The 19811-nt window shown below is 51.1% G+C and overlaps 1 protein-coding gene across 1 annotated transcript in view; it reads right to left on the bottom strand.

Annotated features, from left to right (window-relative positions):
• Nucleotides 1-2574: 2574 nt before the first annotated feature.
• Nucleotides 2575-19811, bottom strand: part of ANO2 (anoctamin 2) — a 357135-nt gene continuing 339898 nt past the window's right edge. Inside the window, exons 23-25 of the mRNA XM_069582006.1 lie at nt 18166-18347; nt 5655-5760; nt 2575-3467 (exon numbers count right to left, since the gene is read on the bottom strand). Coding sequence (XP_069438107.1) covers nt 3195-3467; nt 5655-5760; nt 18166-18347 — 561 coding nt within the window. The 3' untranslated portion in view covers nt 2575-3194. The remainder of the gene's footprint in view (nt 3468-5654; nt 5761-18165; nt 18348-19811) is intronic.

Below are 19811 nucleotides of genomic sequence, written 5' to 3'. Positions count from 1 at the left end.
GCGCTGCGGGAAGGTGGGCCAGGGAAGAGGGTTGATGAGGCCTATGTAGGGGCCTCATCCGTTTCCCAGCGAGCAGCCCCGCTCAGACCAGGCAGATGTGGTTCCTGATAGAAGCTGACACACACTTCCCTGAGGAATTTGAGGCAGGCCAACCAGAGCTGGAGAAAACTCAGAGCAGCTTATGATATGGGATCCGAGTCAAAAGCCTGTCTATTCCCCTTACGGTCTGCGGCTTCACCCCCCTAATTGAGGAAGACATCCGGGCTGGGAAGCCCCTGGCCTCTGTTAGAAAGGGAGAGAAAGAAGCTTCATGAAACACGAAGGTCCCTGAACTCATATGTAGAGCTGTCTTTTGGCATCCCCATCTGGCTTTCGCTTTGCACTTCCTTTCTGCATAGAGAGCTGCAAGAACCGCTGAGGCAGGAAGGGTCGGTGTGATCCACTTGGTCTGGGTGAGAGTCTGTCTTCCTGGCTAGTCCCGAAGGGAGGTGGCTCCAGGGGCACTGTCATCCACTGCTGTGCAGGGGACAGGGCAGAGGAGGAAGGGGAGGTGGAGGAGGGTGGGTGGGGAGCCAGGTGTGCAGACAGGGCTGCCTGGTGAAGAAACATCTGCTCTGTTTTGCAGAACCTGTGGCTCAACCTTGAAGGGTGGGTTCTGCTCTCTGGCGCCCTCTGCTGTGGCTGAGCGGAGCGGATACCCCCGTGGGAGGGGGCAGGAGTGGAAATTTGGACATCGCTTACCTAGGATGAGGGCTTCCCCAGTGGCTCAGTGGTAAAGAATCTGCCTGCAATGCAGGAGTCGCAGGATTCACGGGTTTGATCCCAGGGTCGGGAAGATCCCCTGGAGGGGAGCAAGGCAACCCACTCCAATATTCTTGCCTGGAAAATCCCATGGACAGAGCAGCCTGGTGGGCTATGGTCCATAGAGTCGCAAGAAACTGGACATGACGGAAGCGACTTAGCACACACACACGCATGTACCTGGGCTGAGGACTTCCCAGGTGGCTCAGTGGTAAAGAATCCGCCTACAATGCAGATGTGTGTTCGATCCCTGGGTTGGGAAGATCCCCAGCAACAGAAATTGACAACCCACTCCAGTAGTCTTGCTGGGGATATCCCATGGACAGAGGAGCCTGGAGGGCTGCCATCCTTGGGGTCGCAAAGAGTAGGGCACGACTGAATACCTATGCACTGTACCTGGGTTTGAGGGAGCTAGGAGACCTGAGATGCGGCTGGCCAGGGCCGGGATGCAAAAGGTGAGTAGACTGGTTTCATGGAAGGTAAGCTGAGTTATCCACACTGGTCCACACTCTTTATGAGTGCCGTGCTGTGGGGAGTCCACAGAACTGTTCTTGTTAGGGTGGGAAAGGACGTAAGCGGTACCCAGTTCAACCTCATTAACCAGCAAGACTGCATCGCTGAAAACACACACTTCAGCTCATAGACTTAGAGAACAAACTTATGGTTTCCAGGTGGTGAGGATCGGGGGAAGGCATAGCTAGGGAGTTTGGATGGGACATGTACACACTGCTATATTAAAACATGGATCACCAGCAAGGACCTACTATACAGCACATGGAAATCTGCTCAATGTCATGTGGCAGCCTGGATGGGAGGGGAGTTTGGGGGAGAATGAACACATGCATACAGTCCCTTTGCAGTCCACCTGAAACTATCACAGCATTGTTAATTGGCTGTATTCCACTATAAAATTAAAAGTTAAAGAAAAAACACACTGCAAGAAAAGGCCCTGCCTTCAGCGGCACAGGAAATGCGAGAGAGGAAGGTTACAGAGGGCTGGGGGAGTCCACCTCCCTTCCAGATTACCCATGATAGATTCAGGTTAAGAGTTTAGAGCTGCTGGATTCCTGCGTTGTAGACTATACATGGATGGAAGGGTGTGTGTCAGGGAGAGTAACATTATTCTGGAAAGAACATGTTCCTAAAGTACAGAGGACTCCGTCAAGGAGATAAAATGTTGAAAAAAGATGGTGGGCGTAAAAATCAAAGACTGGAAAACCAATCTAAAACTTCGGTGTGTCAAAGTAGCCAACACCTGCCAGGAGGGTGTGACCTTCCTGACAGCTCCCATTGTGACTGAGCTGGACGCCGGTCACACTGACCTGCAGGGAACTGGGGCCAGGTCCCCAAGGAAAGACAGCACAACTGGCTGTGGGCAGCTGGTGGGCGGAGGTATGTGAGAGGCCATGGTAAGTGACGGCCTTTGCCTCCAACTGCACTTGAAAACCTCCCAGTAGCGTTAGCTGTGCAAGATGTCATCTCTGGACCCTTGTGGGTTCGTCGTTAATTCATACATAAAATGGCAAACCCCTCCTTCCGTGCCCTCTCTCCCTATTTCCTGTCTCCCTTGTTCTATTTCACGTTTCTTATTAAGTCTGAAATGCTGCACATACATCAGCTCACTGTCTGTCTCTCCCAGAATGTAGCTCCATGCATTCTGTCTCTTCTCCTCTTCTGGATTGCTAGTCTGAAAACCATGCTTGCACACAGTAGGGGCTCCATAAATACCAGTGCAGAGTAAGCGAGAGAGAACCGAAGACAAGGAGATGCATCTTTATAAAGAATGTCTCAGTTTATTATTTTAAACCTGAACCTGCATAAAAGGATGGTTAGTTGCACTGAGCTCAAAGCATCCCCGGGACATGGACTGGAGACAAGCCCAGGGCTGGACCTTGGCTCCTCAGTTGGGTCCAGAGGTCATTGCCATCAGCCTGGGAGCTTCAGCTGCATCCACTGAGGCTGTGATGGTGACGCAGAGGGTTTTCTCGGGGTGATGCTGCGAAGGGAGGTGAGATCACTTATGATGGGGTGGAAATAGGGCCTGGACTGTGCTGCTCATGGTCTGTGGCCACCGAAATGTGGAGAGGGGACCTGGGCAGGGGGCAGAGCATGGGGCAGGCTCAAGGTGCCTGGGACCCTGGGCTGGAGAGACCCAGTTCTTTCACCGATGGATGCAAAAGGGGGTACCAACCCCCCAAGGGATACAGCTCAAAAGAGGACCTAAAAGAAACCCAAGCCGAAGCTTCTGAGAAGCAGAATCACTCCCTTTCCTCCTGCGCACATCCTCCGCCTCCTTTCTCGAATCTCTGTCTTCACGACCCTGTGGAAGGACGGACACCCCGCCGTGCAGGTGCACAGCCCCGTGCTGGTCTCTGCTGCCCCCGCGCCCCGGCTCACACGCTGGTGTGCTGGGACCCTGAGGACGCACTGCTGCCTAGCTGGCTCCGGCCGGAGGGCGCCGGGCTGGCTGCTGGGCCCCTCCTGCTGCGGTGGCCGCTGCTCTGGCTCCTCTGGGCCGGCTCCTCCGTCAGCTTGAGTTTCTCGTGCTCCTCTTTCAGGAAGAAGTCCACAAACAGGCTCTTCTCCCTCTTGATCTGGTCGCTGATGTCCGTGGGGATGTCAGGGATCATCCAGTCCACGAGGACACTCAGGAACATCACCAGGTTCTGGGGGAGTTGAGGGAGGGGCGAGAGGAGAGGCATCACCAGGTTCTGGGAGAGTTGGGGGAGGGGTGAGAGGAGAGGTATCACCAGGTTCTGGGGGAGTTGGGGGAGGGGTGAGAGGAGAGGCATCACCAGGTTCTGGGGGAGTTGGGGGAGGGGTGAGAGGAGAGGCCCCAGCTGGAGGGTTCTGACCCCGGGTGGGTTGGGGGGTGGTGATGACACAGACCCAGAACTGGGGACAGGGGCCTCTGGGTTCCTCTGGCTCCTCGGCTGATCTCAGCCATCAAATGAGCATCATGGTCCCTTGGGGTCCCCAGGAGAAAGTGGAGCAGTGACAGGGTCCCCCTCCCACGCCCGGCTGACAGCATTGCGTGTGGTGTGCGAAAGTCGCTCAGTCGTGTCCGACTCTTTGCGCCCCATGGACTATACCATCCATGGAATTCTCCAGGCTAGAATACTGGAGTGAGTAGCCTTTCCCTTCTTAGCCATGCCTTCTTTGCCTCCTCCACTCCTCCTCTCTCTGTCTGTCCCCCACCCTCCATATCTTGCTCTTGCCTCCAGGCCTCTGGCTCCAGAGCTTTAAAATTTTTTTATTTATTTATTTTAATTGGAGGATAATTACTTTACAATATCGTGAAGGCCTCTGCCATACATCAACATGAATGGGCCATAGGAATACATGTGACCCCCTCCCTCCTGAACTTCTCAGGAAGTGGCCATAAGGCCTGATGGCTCCTTGGGGTCTCTCCCTGGACCAGCGGCCCCTGTCCTCCTCCCAGCTGGCCCTCCACCCCCATGTCAGAGGCGGGCCCTGTTCAACCATCACAGCATCTCCAGTCACAGAGCCTGCCTGGACCCTGCTTCCTGCCTACCTTAATAGGTTCTGAGGTTGTGTACACACCTCTAACTGGCTCCTTTTTTCCCCTGGGAGGTCACGTCCCCTCCCCTAAGGTAGGATGAGACCCCCTCCCTCTTCCCGGGAGCATTTTCTACTTAAGAGGGTGACTATTTCCCACAGGCAGCTGTGGCGCACAGCCCAGTTCAGGGCCCCTCCCCGGGTACTCTGGTTCCCAGTCTTCCCCCGATCTCCCCCAACCTCCAGCTGTGGCCTCGTTCTCCACCTGCCCATCTTCTGCTCACATGCCCCTCCTCTCCTTAGACCCGAGGTCGGCGACAGTGCAGGAGACACCAGAGCCCTGCCCTCTGTCTTCCAGGCTCTAAATGTGCCCCCAGTTCGACCTTGAACCCACAAGGGCCCAGGGAAGACTTGGGAACCAAGGTTGTTCCCAGGGGCCCCTGGGCACCTCAGGGCATCTGGAGCTGCTGAGTCAAGTCCCACACTCGCCTCTTAAACCAAGTCCTCCCAGTGGATTGGAAGCGACACCTGACTCGCGGTGGTAAAGCGAGGCGGCTCCTGAGGGTGGGGGGCAGCAGGTGACAGGTGAGGAATCTCAGCACACACTCCCCCCTGCTCCACCATCCTCTGGAGCAAGAATGCTGCTTCTCCAGGTGAAGGACTAGCTGGGGGTGTTCCCCACCTCCTGGGCTGGGGTCCGGGTCAGGATACCTTAGAGCCCTCCAGGGACCCGCCTTTGGGGAATACAAAAGCCTGGGGTGGGAGTGATGGGTAAGGGATCTGGGCTGATACCCCAGCTCTGCTCCAAGGCTGGCAGTGGGAATGGGGGCCTCATGCCCAGAGAATCTTGGCACCACAACTGTAGCTTCAGCTAGTCTGGGAGATAGGAATAGTCAGCTTGGGTTTGCTACTCAGCAGGGGCGCCTGGTGGGGCTCTGGGGGCCTTTCCCACCAGGGGTCTCAAACAATACAACAAAGAGGGGGCCAGCAGGGGCTGGAAGGAAGGGTTAGAACTGGAGCCCTTTCTTGAGCTCGAGACCGGCGGGGGCGGTGGGGTGGCTGCCTGTCTGCCTTCGGGCTGAGACTCTGCTCCTCTGCCGTGCCCCACTTTCCAGTCTGAGGTTTACGTGGGAATCCTTCTCCACCCTGCACGTCACTCCATGTCTGCCTCGCAACCTGACTCTGCCCTTTTCTGCTTCTGCTCATCCATGCGTTCAGGAAAGCCCTCACCCAGCAGAGGGTCGCAGGGCACCCTCAAAACCCGGATGCAGGGCTGTCTGGATCCCTGAGCCTGGATCCTAACCAGCTGTCCCTAACTTAGCTGAACAACTCACCTGGAAGATTATGACAAAAGCCAGACGTGCAGACAGAACGGCCCAGTACTGCTTGGAAAACTCATACGGGTTTGGGGCCCACGGCGGCTCCCGGTAATCCTTAAACCTGCCCAGAGAGGAAGGCGATGTGAAGACTGGGAGGAGACGGAGGGAAGGGGGTACCTCTCTGGCTATCACCTCAAAAGTCAGAGTAGCAGGCAGAGCCTTGGCTCTTAGACCTAGGGAGTAAGGGACAGAGGTAAGGAACCCAGGGCCCAACCAACAACGTCCAAGAAAGCCCAAACTCCAAAAGAGCCAATGTTAGCCTAGAAGTGTCTTTCTCACTCTCTCCAACATCTCCAGAAGTTTCCTTTGGATTGTCCTTCGTGTGTGTGTGTGTGTGTGTGTGTGTGTGTGTGTGTGCACACGCGCACACACATGTGTCTCTGAGTGTGCTCAGTTGTGTCTGACTCTTCTGTGACCCATGGACTGTAGCGCATTGGGCTCCTCTGTCCATGGAATTTTCCAGGCAAGAATACTGGGATGGGTTGCCATGAGGGGTCCAGGAATCATGAGAGGAACTCAGGACAGGGGATCCATCTGGGATCCACTTGCCTGTGGGCTCTGGGAGTGGCAGGGAACCCGCAGACACCTGGCAGAGTGCTCCGAGGCCCAGGACTCAGTGAAGACGCAGAAGCCAGCAGAGTCCAGAGGGCCTCCCCAGCCTGGTCTGCTCTGGGACCCTGGCCATGAGAGGGGCTGGCCTCGCTTGACAGCTGATTCAGACCAAGCTGAAGGCTGAGTGGATTTGGGGGAGCAGTGGTAATGGTCACAGTTGGGCAGTAGCCCCCTCTTTTATCTGCCCATCTTGATCATCTGCCCACATTGTTTAAGGCTTCCCCAGTGACTCAGTGGTAAAGAATCTTCCTGCAGTGCTGGAGATGCAAGAGGCACAGGTTCAATGGCTGGGTTGGGAAGCTCCCCTGGAGGAGGAAACGGCAACCCACTCCAGTATTCTTGCCTGGAAAATTCCATAGACAGAGGAGCCTGGTGGGCTATAGTCCATGGGGTTGCAAAGAGTCAAACATAGCTGAGCAACTACACACACACACACACACACACACACACACACACAACACACACACACACAACACACACACACACAACACACACACACAACACACACACACACACAACACACACACACACACACACACACACAGTTTGAAAAACAAAATGTCAGTGCCTGCCTCAAGCTCAGACCATGGAGAGGTCTAGGGCTTGTCTGAGCTATTGCCTTCCCCCCTCCCCCCGCTTCCCATCCTGAGATGACTCATGTTAAAAATGGCTTATTTTCTCAGAATTACTTTTTTTCTAAGCCTGGAAAAATGGCAAGAGCTGGTACAGAAGATTTATGCTTCTTCATGGAACTGTTTTCTCCATGGAATTCAACAAATCTTCAATGCTCAGTGAAAGCAAAACAAGCCCTGGGCTGAAGCATGAGATGGGGTAGCATCAGGCCACTGGGGGGGGTGGGGTGCAGGGACCCCGAGGAAGGCAGGGAGGGTTGGGGGCACCCAGGAGGAAAAACAAGCATATACTGAACGTGTCCACCCCCGACAAGGAACTTTCCTGAAGCTTCTTCACTTGAGAATAAGATCTGCGGGCAGGCACGGGTATCCCCGTGTAAACCAGGAGGGAACTGAGGCTCAGAGAAGTTCAATGCTTGGCCAGCCAGGGGTGGATTCAAGGTGAGAATCCCAGTCTGCCTGAATCCAGGCTTTCCTCCATTGTCAGGAAGCTCCTGGCCACCAGCTGTGGTTTGGGGTGGGGGACTCTGCTGTGGGTGCTCTCTGAACCCTTCCCTGTCCTGAATGAACCCACAGCTCCAAAGGTCCACACAGAAGCATGAGGGCTTTCAATGGTCCAAGAAGACATGGCCCAAGAAGATCCCCTCCCAGGAGGGGAGAAGAGGAAAAAAGGAAGATGAAAAGAGATGCAGGCAAAAAGGCAGAAAAAGTCATAGCGGGAGAGTCAGCCAGAGAGAGGCAAACGGAGAGGTGGAGGATGAACGTTTGACTGGGGCTGGGCAGGAGGCCAGGAGCCGCCCCCTCCCACCCGGCTCCCCTCTTCCGACAGTTGATCACAGCTGTTGTGGGCTTGGTTTGACATCCGGATGAGAAGCAAAGCTAACTGCAGCCCAGCAAAGCACCACAGGGCTCATCCTTGCCATCCGTGGCTGAGGACAGAAACAAGACCAGCTCTAGACCACGCCCACTCGTGGGAGAGGGCGAGGGTGTGGCCAAGGGAATAAGGTCATCTTCAGTCAGTTCAGTTCAGTCGCTCAGTCGTGTCCGACTCTTTACGACCCCATGAATTGCAGCACGCCAGGCCTCGCTGTTTATCACCAACTCCCGGAGTTCACTCAAACTCATGTCCATCGAGTCGGTGATGCCATCCAGCCATCTCATCCTCTGTCGTCCCCTTTTCCTCTTGCCCCCAATCCCTCCCAGCATCAGAGTCTTTTCCAGTGAGTCAACTCTTCGCATGAGGTGGCTAAAGTACTGGAGCTTCAGCTTTAGCATCATTCCCTCCAAAGAACACCCAGGGCTGATCTCCTTCAGAATGGACTGGTTGGATCTCCTTGCAGTCCAAGGGACTCTCAGGAGTCTTCTCCGATACCACAGTTCAAAAGCATCAGTTCTTCAGCGCTCGGGTGGGGAAAAAAATCTCAGGCTTGCCCACCCTCCTGCTCTACCCCTCAAATCCCAGGCAGACAGGAATCTGTCTTGCTTTTCTCAAGACCCCTGGAAGAGGGGTGCTGTACACCCCTGCCCGCCCCCACTTTTGACCATGGGGAAGATTCCCCTAGGTCCAGTCTGATCCTGCCACCACAATTGAAGTCACTCCCGCTTATTTTCCAGCTCCATCGATGAAGGAACAGCTGCTCACTGACCTCAGTAAGACAGCCATCGCTCACCCCTCTCTCTTTCCAGTCTGCAAAGAATCCATAAATAATCTAATTCTGGTCCCACTTCTGCTACTAACTCACCACAGCGTTTGGAAATGTCACTTTACCCTCCCTGAGTGTCCAAAACATGTTTTGAATCTGGCAGGCACATCCATCTCATCAAGGGTCTGGGGAAAGATTAACACAGAGATCCGTCCAGAAAGCTCGACTCGCAGTCCCGCTGTGCCAGTGGACTAAGGGTGCTTTGTCAGGAACTACAGGGCCAGCACTGCCCAGAAAAGAGCAGTGTGCAATTTAATGATTTGTGCATCTGTTCACATTTCTCTTTCCAAAGCTAACTTTAAATAAAAACTGTGACCTGGAGTAAGCAATGCATTTTACATTTATGCATACATGCATATGTATCACAGAAATAAAAATCACACAGAACACACTCATCCTTGCTGTATCCCATGCTCTGATACTCTTTTATTCTCTGCTGTCCTCTCCTTTCCTAGTCTTTAAAATGCTGCTCATGATACACTAAGCCATTTCCCAACTGATGAACCATGATTCACAGTTTGAAGAACACTGATTCCAGTAAGCCTCTGCCACCAGGTAAATGATTGCTCATTTACATTCCAATATAAGTTCAGATTTCATAATTTAAAAATAATTCACCTAAGAAGTCAAGTGAGGGCTGGAGAAGACTCTTGAGAGTCCCTTGGACTGCAAGGAGATCAAACCAGTCAATCTTGAAGGAAATCAATCCTGAATATTCATTAGAAGGACTGATGCTGAAGCTGAAACCAATACTTTGGCCACATGATGTGAAGAGCCGACTCACTGGAAAAGACTCTGATGCTAGGAAAGATTGAAGGCAAAAGGAGGAGGGGGTAGTAGAGGATGAGATGGTTGGGTGGCATCACCGACTCAATGGACATGAGTTTGAGCAAACTCTGGGAGACAGTGAAGGACAGGGAAGCCTGGAGTGCTGCAGTCCATGGGGTCACAAAGAGTCAGACAGGACTTAGCGACTGAACAACCACAAAAGTTCAGATTTCAGAATTTAAAAAAAAAATTCATCCTAAGAATTCAAGCGTATCAAATGTTTTCACTGAGTAATCAGAAGACACTAATTAAACAAAGAGATCATTAGTCTTAAGACTGCTGCTGCTAAGTCGCTTCAGTCGTGTCCGACTCTATGCAACCCCATAGACGGCAGCCCACCAGGCTCCTCTGTCCCTGGGATTCTCCAGGCAAGAACATTGGAGTGGGTTGCCATTCCAGAAAAGACAGAGTGGCTATTGAACTTGATCGTGGCCAACCCAGTGACAGTGGTCTGTTTCACCTCCAGCCCAGTGCAGAGAACGGCATTGGCAAAAGAGTGGGGAGTCAGCAGGTGAAGGCTTGGTCCCACCCCCACTGTTTCACTTCTCTGTCCTCCAGCAAGTTACCGAACGACCTGATGGCTGGGGTCCTCATCCATGAAACATGGACGTTCCATCTCACAAAGCTGTAATGAAGACCACTCAACACACTGCCTGACATGTCAGAGGACCCGATACATCAGAGCTGTTCTTTCTCCTTTAACTGAAGGTGACTTAAGAAGTACACCTCTTCTGTTAAAAGAGGACGGAGCAGGTATGCCCCTGCCCCCACTTCCTCCTGGCTTTCCAGGAGCATGGCTTTCTGAGCTTGGCTCAGATGCCCTGAGTGCCCCATGACACTGAGATGAACCAAACAGAGCCGATGCCCAACTGCAGGCAGCTCCTCTCACGTTCCCAGTCCAGGTGAAGGCACAAAGCAGGCCAGCGTCAGGCTGATGGGCAGGAGAGCTTCTGTTCCATTCCCATACCCTCAAATGCTTCCCAAAGCCATCCCCTTTCCCCTGGTTTTGGGAGCTCTGGATCTCCCAAAGTCCCACTGGGTGGCCCAGCACTGGGAGAACCCCACATGTGCTCACTTCCTGCATCTGCTCGCTGGGGCTGAAGCTCAGGGTTATAATTTTAGGAACAGTTCCCAGATCTCACCCTCATCCCTTCAGTCTTCCTTTATTTTCTTTGAGCCTTAACTTCGAGTTTGAGAGTTCCCTGGAGTCTTTGTAATAAGGAGAGTCTTCCAATAATGAGACAACTAGAGTGTCTAAAACTGGACTGGAGCGGCTGGGCCCCTTACTAATTGTAAGAACCTGAGAAAGTTATTCCATGTTTCTGGACCTCGTCATTCTAACTTCACGGAGCCAACAAAATGTGCATCACTGGGCTGGGTACATAGAAGGTGTGCACGGGACAGCCTTCTCGACCCACCATGAACAAAGGAGCGTGAGTACATGTGTGTGTGTGTATTTATATTGAATGTCAGAGGAAAACACCGTCAGCAGTAAATGAGACGGCGCCTGTGAGTGTGATTTCTGGAGGCAGAAATGGATACAACAGTTTCTTCTGGGAGAGAATCACTGGGGTGGGGGCTGAGAAAAGAGTCTTTTCCTTTACATAACCCTATACATACATATACATATATGCACACATACATCTGTAAAGAATGACTTTTATAACAAAAAAGTTCTTAATTACAAAAGAAGGATGCAGGACTTCCTAGGGGGTCCAGTGGTTAAGAATCCGCCTGCCAATATGGGGACACGGTTTCGATTCCTGGGCCAGGAAGATTCCCCATGCTGTAGGGCAACTGAGCCCATGCACCCACAAGTACGGAGTCTGTGCTCTAGAGCCAGGAGCTGCGATTACTGAGCCCGCGTGCCCAACTACTGAAGCCCACATACCCTGGAGCCTGTGCTCCACAAGAGAAGCCACTGCAGCTAGACGCCTGCACACCTCAACTAGACAGCGGCCCATGCTCACTGCAACCAGAGAGCTTGCACAAACCCATGAGGACCCAGCACAGCCAAAAAGAAGCAAAATATTTTTTAAAAAGATCCAATTAATGACAATATTCAGTGACCCAAATATATTTTCACATTGAGCTTCCAGGAGCCAAATCACAGGGTTAAGTGAGGCAAACTCACATACATTAAGTAAAAGAGGTGCAAAAATCAACACTACCTCTTAACTTTAAAAATGCATTCATATTTTACCTAGATTGTTTGAACACTGTGAAATAATCACGCTGAATGTATACATGACCTGAAGAAATAAGGTTCCTATTAACTCAAAATATAGTTCATTATTAGAAAAAGAACCTGTGAAGTGTCTTAAAAAGTTCTATAAAGTCTTTTTTATGTTAATACATGGGAAAATGACTGAGAAAGGGTCATGCAAACGTGTTACCAGGGCTATAGCTGGAAAGATGCTGAGGGCTGGGCAGGGCTGTGTGGATGTGGGACCGAGTTGGAGAGGTTGCCTGTAATGTTTAAAACTTCCTCAGGAATAAATTCATATATTACACGTGTCGCTCACTGTTGATTTTTTTTGCACAAAGTAGAAAAGAAGATGAGGTGAGGAGGTGAAGGAGGTGACTTTTTCAAGTCCCCACTTTTACAGATGGGGAAACTGAGGTGTAGGCAGGGGAGAGAGGCTCCTGGCTCAGATGCCCCCTTCCCATCCTTACTTGCAGGGAGACCTTGACAGTGATACCTGCCACAGGTCATTACAATACAGAATCACTGCAGCTGCTGACATAATAAACCAAGGGGCTGGTCCTCGACATTCAGAAACACATTTTTCTGGGGGGCGGGGCACTCCCTGTAGCATGTGAGCTCTTAGCTTCCTGACCAGGGATGGACACCGTTCCCGCTGCAGCGCAAGTGCTGCGTCTTAACCATTGCACCAGGGACGTCCTGGAAATGGCTTTTTTTTATTATTTACTTTTTATGGAAGGATAACTGCTTTACAATATTGGCTTGATATCTGTCATACATCAACACGAAACAGCCGTAGGTATACCTATGTCCCCTCCCTCTTGAACCTCCCTCCCACTTCCCACCCCATCCCACCTCTCTAGGTTGTTACAGAGCCCTGGTTTGAGTTCTCTGAGTCATACAGTAAATTCCCGTTGGCTATCAGTTTCCATACCGTAGTGTATATGTCTGCACGCTGCTCTCTCCATTGTCTCACCCTCTCCTTCCTCCCCCTGCCCTCACCCATAAGTCTGTCCGCCACGGCTGCATCTCCACTGCTGCCCTGCAAAATAGCTTCATCAGTACCATCTTTCTAGATTCCATGCATATGCGAAACAGCTTTCTAATATGATCTTTTAGTCATTATACATCAGTTAGTGAATGCATTTCTCAAGCCCAAACAGTGGTATGTAAAAATAAAATTTAATAGTCCCAGTCCAATGGAAAGTAATGTCTTAATGCTGAACAAGATGGCACACAATATTTTCATACCACCTGAGCTGCTTACAAATGTCTTTAGAAATTTTCCCTTCAACAAGGGAAAAGAGCCCAGTCCACTAGGAACTAACCAGGCCCAAGTTGATCTAGTGGCTGATAAAGATAAGCAGAGGTACCCAGAAAGCTGGCTTTCCCTCTGGTCTCGGCCAGGAACAGAGGAGATGCAGGCAGGCCCCAGAAGGAACTTGAAGGATCCTGGGACAGGAGAGAACTTGAGTCCTATAGACAAGCCCACAGGCACCACCCAAGGATGCTGGTTCAGGATACTTAGCATCTCCAAACAGACCCAGTGGGTTGCCCAAGCCCAGGTGGGTTCCTTGAGCTCTGAGACCCCAGTCCCTGACCTGCTGACCTCTCTGCTCTCCTCCCGCCGAGCCAGAAGCCTGAGCCACCATCCAGCCTGTAGGACACAGGGGACCTTGACCCTGTTAAATGGCCACTAAGCATGCCACAGACTGACGTCATGGGGCTGTCTATCGAGAGCCCTGCATGGTCAGTTAAATGGCCGAGGCAGACATAGCTCCAAAAATGCTGAGAAAGCATCTCAAATGGGCAGTTGGAGACTTGTCCTAACTTTTACTGCTATTTTTAAGATACCTCTATCCTTGGCGAGGCTAGGCTGCAGCCTGAGACCTCAGTTTTATTTGACCACATTTATCTCCAGAGGTCATGAAAAACTAAGAATAAGAAGGGTCATTGAGTTCCCAACACTATTTGCCAGAAAATCAGGGCAAATTTCATTTCCCACCACGGAAGCAGTTCTAAACGCTGGCTTTGGGGCTAGCTCTGACGTTGTCTGTGTGTCTGTGTTTCTCACAATCTAGCTTTCTCTCCATCCTCGTTTTTTCATTTCTCTTTCTGACAGCCACTGACAATTCCTGGCTTACAAGGACATCAGTAATTTATGTCTCTGCTTCCTAAGTTTCCAGAGACTTTGGCCAGCCAGCCAGGACCCCATGGCATGCGGTGAGCAGGACCCACCTGGGGTGGGTACAGATCTCCATCAGCACTCCTCATTCTTCTAGAAAAGGCAGCCCACATGGTATACCCGTTTGGGATGGTGTGTGTCTAAATAATATGCTGACCCCGCTCTCCAGGCATCTGTTTTACACTTCAAGCAGGGGGTGAAGTCGCTCAGTCATGTCCGACTCTTTGTGACCCCATGGACTGTAGACTACCCGGCTCCTCTGTCCATGGGATTTTCCAGGCAATAGTACTGAGGGGATTGCCATTTCCTTCTCCAGGGGATCTTCCCGACCCAGGGTTCGAACCCAGGTCTCCTGCATTGTAGACAGACGTTTTACCAACTGAGCCACTGCTTCTCTTCACAGCGCAGTCAGAGATGACACTGGTGAGAAGTCCCTTCAATCCCCACAGCGGCTCCCAGTGACATAAGAGGAGTCCACATGCCTCCCATGCCTGCCTGGTCTCTCTCCTAGTTCAACCCCATTATTCCATCTCTGACCACTAAGCACAATCCAGCCCCTCTGCATGAGACACCCTGTCCTCCCTGGACCCCCCACACCACCTGATAACCCCTTCCTGCCCATCACTGCTCCTCCAACCCTGCTCACCACCCAGACGGCCTTGGTCCCTCCTGGGAGGGAGCAGATTCAACAGGATTCTCCCTCTGGCCACTTCTGCACTGGACACTGAGGTCTGGGTTAGGTGCATGGCCTCTTCCTTCAGGGCTAGAAGACTGTCCTGCAGTCTCTCAACTGCAATCACAGAAGCTCGATTCTCATTGCTTACTCATCTCATTCATCTAGACTCCTTGAGGGAGGCACCGTCTTGTTCCCTATTATATGACCGATGCCAAGCCTATCATAAAGCCTCAAAAACAGGTGCACAGTGAGGACTTCCCTAGTGGTCTGGTAGTTAAGAACCCACCTGCCAATGCAGGGGACTTTCGCAGGACTTTTGCTGATATGGATTTGAGCCCTGGTCCTGGAAGATCCCACATGCTATTCAGCAACTAAGCCCGTGTGCCACCGTCATTGAGCCCACATGCCACAGTGACTGAAGTCCATGTACCTACAGCCTATGCCCCACAATGAAGAGTAGCACCCACTCCCCGCAACTAGAGAAAGCCCATGCACAGCAATGAAGACCCAGCACAGCCAAAAACAAATAAATAACGTATAAAAAAAATAGGTGTACAATGATCCTATAATCTCGGTTGGTATGGAGTAAGATCAAACCAAACTCTTTGAGCTCAATCTATTTTCTGCAGCTACGTTTTCTTGACAGAAATGTAGAATGCACTTCCTACACACACAGCTAGTTATAATTCTGCCACTCTATGGACCACACACGAGCCACGGTCCCCTCTGCTTTCAGTGGAGAGAAGAGTTATCAGGGCTTTATGGCTGCAGGAAAGTCCAGTGACTGACAGTGGACACAGCAAAGCTCAGTGACTTTCGGGTGTGCTAATAATGCCTGGTCTCCTGGGCACCTGCTGTTTTGGCTGAGCTGCATCTGTTCACCGTAACTTCAGATCTCAGAGGAGGAGGGAATGATCCCCAACTCTGAGACCATGTGCTCTAGATGGAGATCATTTCACCTCCCACTCCCAAGCCCCACAGTGCCAAAGACCACGGAAAGCATCACATTCTTCTGGCTGCAGGGGTTGGTTCTGGATAGGAAGCATGCGCTGATCCCAGCCAACAAGCTGCAGCAAGACTTTTGCTGATATGGTTGGGAAAGAGGAAGAAGGCTTGTTTCCCACTGGATGTGGACCCAGTATAATACTGGTCCGTAGTTTCCTTGAAACTACAGTCACCATCGACTACAGTAGAGTTGGAAGATGGAGCAAGATTTAGTTTGGGCAGATTGAATCAAGTCTACTCAACTAAAACTACCCTCAACTTTCACTATGGAGGCATTTAAGTCCCTTCATGTTTAAGCCAGTTCAATCCATTGAAAATATATTCAGAGGGTCACTGGAAGATCTGATAATCAAGGCCAAGGTCCCTATGGATAGACCTTCCAGACCAACTTCTAGAAGGTTTATATGCTTCTAGACCAAGCAAAGGAGCAGTGTTAGCCTTGGTATCCCCAGACAATAAGTCACACTTGTGCTGTTCGTGGCTCCAAGTAGGGTTGAGGCTTGCATTCTTGAACAAATGTCAGTCTTGCTTTAGGATCTGTCACTGGAAACCTCTTAGAAAGCTGAAGACTTTTCTAGGATCACAGAGGTTTCCACTGGCTCCTCTGATTGCTGAGCACGGGCTCTAGGCAGTGTGGGCTCAGTAGCTGTGGTTGTGGCTCACACGCTCTAGAGCACAGGCTCAGCGGTTGTGGCTTAGACGCCCTGTGGTGTGTGGGATCTTAGTTCCTGAACCAGAGATCCAACCTGTGTCCCCCGCACTGGCAGGTGGATTCTTAACTACTGGACTACCAGGGAAGTCCCGTGTTCTATTTGTTTAAATACAAGAGGCATGATCTTGGATCGAGTCCTCCGGGGACCATCACTTAACCAAGGTACAAAAGGGTTAGCGAATTGATTTCCCCCTGCTTCTTTTCTCTCTTTCTTTGCCCTTCTCAGGTAAGTAGTGGAGAGTTCTGTTTTTCGCTTCAGAGATCCCTGTGCTGACAGACTGCAATCATGACTCTAACCTAGTCCTCTTGGGAATTCCAGCTACTCTCTCCAGGAGTTAGATGGAAATTCCCCTCTTAGATTTCTTACCATCGTTTTACTTGCAACATGACTGGGGCCAAATTCATCACATGGATGGTAAAATCAGATTCTCTTAGCATCTTCCCCATCCCTGTCAACGGACCCACAATTTCCCAGTCTTCTGGCATCAGCCCAAACTTTGGAATCATCCTGACTCAGGCTCTCTCTCAGGCCTCTGGTCCCCAGCTTTGTAAGGTACAACATTAAGTAGCTCATCTTGTCCCCCACTCCGAATTTCTTCCACATTTCCGTTCCAGGCCTTCCATGGCTCATGTCTGAATGGTGTAGCACCTCAGCAGCTCTCCTTGAGTTCCCTCAATTCTAACCCATCTTCCACTCGGAGACCAAATTAATTTTCCTAAAGTGAAAGTGAAGTCGCTCAGTCGTGTCCGACTCTTTGCAACCCCATGGACTGTAGCCTACCAGGCTCCTCTGTCCATGGGATTTTCTAAGCAATAGTACTGGAGTGGATTGCCATTTCCTTCTCCAGGGGATCTTCCTGACCCAGGGATCGAACCCGGGTCTCCCGCATTGTAGACAGACGCTTAACCTTCTGAGCCACCAGGGAAGTCCAAGCCTACACTTTATCCTCTAACTACCTGGCCCTATAGAAGTCCATAACTTTCTACTGCATCACATTAAAATTCCTATAAGATTTCAAGGTTTCTCAGTATCTACTTCATCCTACCTATTCAAGTCCAACACCACTTTGGCTTACACTACCCAAGGAGTTGCTCTATATATTGTATTTCCTATATTATTCCCTATGTTTATCTTCCAAACACTCTCCTCGCAGACTCTACCAGCTAGCTCCTAAGCATTTATCGAATACCCCAGATTCATCTCCACCCCCATGACCTGGCTCATGCTGACTCCACACCAATGGTCCATGGTCTGTACTAGACATAATCACTGAACAATGTGCAGTGTCCTAGAGAGTTCTGTTTCCTTCCCAACCAGACCATAAACCAGACCTTCCCTTGATGGTGAGAATGAACCTATATACCTTTCCGTCTGCTCCACAGTGTCTAGCAAAAGGCACTCAACAAATGTTGGTTGATTTGTTTAGAGAACAAGCTTATGGTTGCCGGGGGGAAGGATAGAGGGATGGAATAGTCAGAGAGTTTGGGATGGACATGGACACACTGTTATATTTAAAACAGATCACTAGCAAGGACTTACTGTATGGCACAAGGAACTCTGCTCAATGTTATGTGGCAGCCTGGATGGGGAAGGAGTTTGGGGAGAATGGATATGTGTATATGTCTGGTGAAGTCTCTCTGCCATCCATCTGAAACTATCATGGCATTGTTAATCATCTATACCCCAAAACAAAATTAAAAGTTAAGAAAAATAAAGTGTTGAAACCTTCCAGTTAAAAAAAATATATTGGTTGATTCACTGAAATTGATTTCTTGGGATCTGGGGTCTGGGGGTAGGAGACAGAGGCTAAGGAGAAGGATACTGATACAATTCTAGGTCATCCGGAGAGTTACTTGGACTTGCCGCTTCCAGTCCTCCACCGCCCTCCTGCTCCCGATCACCTTACCTGCAGAACTGAACCTCCTGCTCAAACTGGGAGTTCTCGGGCTGCGTCCCCTCCTTCAGCTGGCTGACGTTGAAAAAGGAGAGGGTGTGGTTGACAAAGCCGTGCAGAGTGCCATTGTGACTGTAGGAGTACTGGTACACCAGGCGCGGGATGAAGTCGGAGGTGACGGCGATGACAAAAGCCTGGGGGCAGAACCACAAGCACCCGAGGGTCGGTCAGGACAGACGCCGCCCAGGCGGCACAGGTCCATCTGGCTAAGGGACCGCCCCCCTCCCGGGCTCCCCATCCAGAGGTGCTGCTCTGACTAATAGAATCCTCGTCCCTGAGCTCATGTTGCTGACCTGCCTGGCTTTTCCATCTTTGACACATGGAAGGAAACCACTTGGAGAAGGCAATGGCACCCCACTCCAGCACTCTTGCCTGGAAAATCCCACAGACAGAGGAGCCTGGTAGGCTGCAGTCCATGGGGTCGCTAAGAGTCAGACATGACTGAGCGACTTTCCTTTCATTTTTCACTTTCATGCATTGGAGAAGGAAATGGCAACCCACTCCAGTGTTCTTGCCTGGAGAATCCTAGGGACAGGGGAGCCTGGTGGGCTTTCGTCTATGGGGTCGCAGACAGTCTGACATGACTGAAGCAACTTAGCAGCAGCAGCAGGAAACCACTAGCTGTCAAGAGAGTGAATTACGACCACCAAAGCAAAGGATACTAAGCCAGTTTGGACCATTTGGAGAGGGAGGGCATAAACATCTCTGAGATATTTGAACTGATGCTGGCATTGGCCACACCAAAGAGGAGTGGATGGGTCTTTCCTGGTGGCTCAGCGGTAAAGAATCTGCCTGCCAATGCAGGAGACATGGGTTCGATTCCTGGTACAGGAAGATCCCACATGTCGCACAGCAACTAAGCCCGTGCACCACAACTACTGAGCCTGGGCTCTAGAGCCCGGGAGCTGCAACTACTGAGCTCACATGCAGCAACTACTGAAGCCTGAGTGTCCTAAAGCCCATGCTCTGCAACAAGAGAAGCCACTGCTATGAGAAGTCCAGGCACCACAACTAGAGAGTAGCCACCACTCGCAGCTACAGAAAAGCCCAGGCAGAACCAAAGACCCAGCACATTTGAACATAAATAAATCAATCAAACTATTTTTCAAAAAAAAAATGAGTGGAAGACTTTCTGAGAAAATTATCAATAGCAATGAGTGTGTGAGTGCTAAGTCACTTCAGTCGTGTCTGACTCTTTGCGACCCTATGGACTGTAGCCCGCTAGGCTCCTTTGTCCATGGGATTCTCCAGGCAAGACTATTGGAATGGGTTGCCACGCCCTCCTCCAGGGGATCTTCCCAAGCCAGGGATCGAACGTGCGTCTCTTATATCTTCCCTACATTGGCAGGCGGGTTCTTTACCACTAGTGCCACCTGGGAAGTCCAGAGGACCACTTAAATGTGACGGGCAAGGACATCGAATGGTACACTTGCCCCTGAGTGACAACAAAAAACCAGGAACACTGCGGCTATGGTTCCACAGGGAGTCTGTTTCACCACTGTCTCTGAGCGCCTTTTATCCTGTCACATGATGGAACTCACTCTCACCCATTTTGCTTAGAAAAAGTAAGACACCGAGGGAGAGGAGTAGGTCTTGCT

The sequence above is a fragment of the Ovis canadensis genome, chromosome 3, assembly GCF_042477335.2.
Source record: "Ovis canadensis isolate MfBH-ARS-UI-01 breed Bighorn chromosome 3, ARS-UI_OviCan_v2, whole genome shotgun sequence".
NCBI classification, from domain to species: Eukaryota; Metazoa; Chordata; class Mammalia; order Artiodactyla; family Bovidae; genus Ovis; species Ovis canadensis.
The sequence above is the reverse complement of the archived record's forward strand: the minus strand, read 5'-3'. Positions and strand labels throughout refer to the sequence as shown.